Below are 3,805 nucleotides of genomic sequence, written 5' to 3'. Positions count from 1 at the left end.
GTCGTTGTTGTTAGGTAGTCCCTCCAACCGATCATGTTGGGTAGGCCCCTCCCGCTGTTGACCAATAGGTATCTATTTTCAGCTGCTGGTGAGGTAAGCATGTGATCCCTCATAACCCATAAGCCCCGCCCAGAACTCATACACAAATCGTAAGTGAGATGAGTGGTCACAGTTTACCCAGTCTGTAACAAAGAAACCAATGGACGTCAAAATGAACGCGTCACTCGTTCTCCGTGTGGTGGCGACCCATGTGTTTGTTTTAACATGGTACTCGGGCTTCCTTGTCTGATACATTTCGTTTTATTGTCGCTCTTGCGCAAAATCAGCAACGAAATAAAAATAACAAACAAAATACAAACCAACAACAACAAAAACAAGAAACAATGCAGCGACTTTCGATTGGGACTTCAGATGGGAATGGTTTGTTTTCTTCATTTTGATCAGTCCTGCCTAAGACGGCCACCTGTCTTATACGGCCACTTTTCTCCTTGACAATGGGTGGCCGTCTTACACAGGTTTGACTGTATATAATTGGTAGTTCAAAATTTCTTCAAAGCACAACAAAAGCATGCAGAACTCACTGTACCCAAAAAAAAGTAAAAAGGTATCATTAGGCTGTCCCCCTTGGATTATGCGATTGTGCGGCGGCGGCCGCATTTTTTCGTATAATTCTGCAACACTTGCATAATTTTGGATTCCCAGCGTTTTTCCACTTTTATTTTTTCATTTTTCAGAAAACAATTATATCTTTACTGTCAAAAGAGCGAAAGATTTTTTCTACGAAAACAGAACTCTTTAATTTCGTGAAGTACACAAAGTCCATAATTATCCATTTCAGTTAACTAGCCTAGGCTTGTTGATGTTCACCATAGATTTACACTACACCCATAGGGGGATCGGGTCAGGTCAGGGCAGTTTGCTAGCCAGATTGAGGGCGCAAAGCGGCTATCGTGGCACAAGTCGATTGCGCCTGACTCGCCGACTCAAAAAAGTCGCGTTGCCCTCGACTCGACCCGATTTGCAATGGCTACCCCGTAACGTAACGAAGTGGTGATGGATAGATCTAATTTTTTTTTATAACAAGATAGCGACCAAGACGTCCGCAAGTGAACGTCAACGACAATTTATCAACACAACACACGTTTCTGGTCTATTTTCACGCATTGTCTGTCCTGTGAGGGGTTATTTTTTTATCAGCATATTTATTGTCTATCATCACATCACCACAGTACTATATGTTAAAATTGATTGTTTCGTCTGTCAGCGTATCTGTCACCACCTCAACACATCAGATATAATACTTTGCCTTTATTTGATGTGTCGGTCAGGTCCAATGTTTTTTTTCTCTTTTTTCTTTTCTGTTCTTTTCTTTTCTTTTTTAAAATAATTTTTTTTAAAATTATTTCTATCCTCTATATAGCTGAAAGTTACAGGTTGTTTTTATCTGATTGATGTGTATTATTTTCTGTCCAAAAATACACCAAAAATTACTGATACTGCTCAGATATAGGCTAATATATATGTTCTGTTTACATTTCTTTTGTACATAAGACATGAACATTCTTGTTGAAAAAGTGTAAAACATGTCCTGAATGGTGATATGGTAACTTGCATAATTTTTGCATAATTTTGCATACGTGTTGCATAATTTGGCATCTAACTTTGCATAATACTGCGAGGACAGATGGGGATCTCAATACCATACTTTGACACAAAAACTTACAGGAGCCATAGAGGAGAACATTCAATAACATCATATAGTCAAAAGACAAAAAGAGCAAGAACAGACAATAGTATTGTAATCAAACCATTGTCCTTAGAGCCCTATTCAACCACAAAATAATTGTTCTGTTTGAGGAAAGAGAAGCATATATTCACACAATAACAGTCATCTTGGGCAGGGCAAAAGCAAGACAAACAGACAGAAACAACAGAGGGAATGAAAAGAAGTGAGACCTACCAGTGATGCCCTTCAAGTACATGTTAAAAAAATTTATCTAAATATTACTATCCCACTGACAAATATAAAAGCAAAATTTAAAAAAAAGGGGGGGGGGCTCATTTCCTGTACACTCACGTTTTGAAGAGGCACGGGCCACCACCAATGACGTCAACAGCTGAAAGAAGCAAAAAAAAAGGATAAAACTGTAACTGGTCTAAATCAAGTGAAACTCAAATTTGATTTCATTCAGGAAAAGAGCACAAATTGTAAAAGGTCAGGAGTGCACACAACATCAGCCATACGAAGACCACAGTTTCATCAGGAGTAGTTATGGGCTGGGTTTAACACTACTTCAAACACTTAAAGAAAGTTCATTTGAGATGACAGAAGTACAAATTTAACATACACCTCTTTCTTCAGTACAAACTTTAGGGCACTTTCAACACAATTAAGTCATATGAGTGGTAAAGATTAGAGATGTTACTAGAGAGTGATATACAAAGAAAAGAAGGAGAGATGGGGATGACAGATGTTTGACAGGAAAGAAGAAGCAAACCCCACCAGAGCTTCCGCCAACCACCAACACATTCCTTTCCAACAAGACGAGCCAAGTGAGTGAAAAGTCTTGACAACTCCCGAAACAACAAAAGTTCAAGAACATTCCATTAGGGATTAAAAACAGTCAAGCATCAGATCAACAGAGCTAGCAGTACACATGCAAGTGAAAGTAGAACAATAAAAACTCTGAAGAGAAGAAGAAAAAGAAGCAGGTTCTACAACATCCGTGATTAAGCCCAAAAACTAGACACACAGATTTTATGGATTTACAAATCTTTTACTTGGGCACTCTTGAATGCGCAAAATGCATAACATAAGCTTAAAGAATGGGGCTGAGTCTTTGAAAATATGAAAAATTAAACCCTTCCGTGGCAACCGTTTCAATTTTCTCTTCCAGTTTTAAAAAAAGAACAAAAAAAACCCAGGAGCAGCATTCAACTGTCCTGATAATGCAGTGTACACATGATTGAATTCTTATAAACACATAAAGCAGGCATGAAAACACCCACTCACAAAAATACAAACAAATGCACACAATAAAAAATCCACTTACCAAAAAAGGTAAAGAACCAAGAGCCAGGAGATAAACAAAGTTAAAATTCAGGAACCCGTTGATCAAATAAAAGGACAGCGGTTCTGTGCCTGTTATCAAAAGAGAGGAGCAAAAACATCATATTAAAAAATGCAGTTAATCTGACATTAGAAGGATAGGATGTAAAATAAAAGAACAAATTTTCTACAGCTCTAGACAAGTTCAAAGGTTTAACAAGTAAAGAAAAGGGGTTTTTCTTGACTGATTGCTATACAACATAGTCTAGACTGCATCCTATCGTTCACACATGGTAAGGTAATTGATAAGTCTGAACAACTGAATAAATCTGCCTTACAAGGCAAGACAGCGCCCACATAATTTTTGCCACTTAAATAAAGAAATAGAGAAAATACCTAGAGACAGTACTCTGCTTGTAAATATTTTTACAAACACACATGAAAAAGTTTTTGCTTCGACAGGCGACAATGTCAAAATTGGCAGAACTGAGGTGTTCAAATGACATTCCACTGTGTTTATAAATATCAAATCAGTCCACCAGCAGTTTTGTCACCATCACAATTTGGCAAGCCTGTGTCCAAGTGTATTCAGTTTACACCATGATATAAAAATCCTAATTTCTCAAAACGAAGAATTCGTAGACACAGTCGAACCTGTCTCTGACAACTAATCATTGTCCAGGAGAAAAGTGGTCATATTAGACAGGTGATCCTCTTGGACAATGTCATTATGACCCAGAAAAAAATGCAAGGGGG

General features: G+C 37.8%; 1 protein-coding gene across 1 annotated transcript in view; it reads right to left on the bottom strand.

The window, feature by feature from the left end:
• LOC101847402 (alpha-1,2-mannosyltransferase ALG9) overlaps positions 1-3,805 on the bottom strand; it is a 29,377-nt gene that overhangs the window by 9,863 nt on the left and 15,709 nt on the right. Inside the window, exons 9-10 of the mRNA XM_005091393.3 lie at positions 3,054-3,142; positions 2,078-2,117 (exon numbers count right to left, since the gene is read on the bottom strand). Of these exons, the coding sequence (XP_005091450.1) occupies positions 2,078-2,117; positions 3,054-3,142 (129 nt within the window). The remainder of the gene's footprint in view (positions 1-2,077; positions 2,118-3,053; positions 3,143-3,805) is intronic.

The sequence above is a fragment of the Aplysia californica genome, unplaced genomic scaffold (genome assembly GCF_000002075.1).
Source record: "Aplysia californica isolate F4 #8 unplaced genomic scaffold, AplCal3.0 scaffold00029, whole genome shotgun sequence".
Classification (NCBI taxonomy): domain Eukaryota; kingdom Metazoa; phylum Mollusca; class Gastropoda; order Aplysiida; family Aplysiidae; genus Aplysia; species Aplysia californica.
This window is presented reverse-complemented; position numbering and strand designations above follow the sequence as displayed.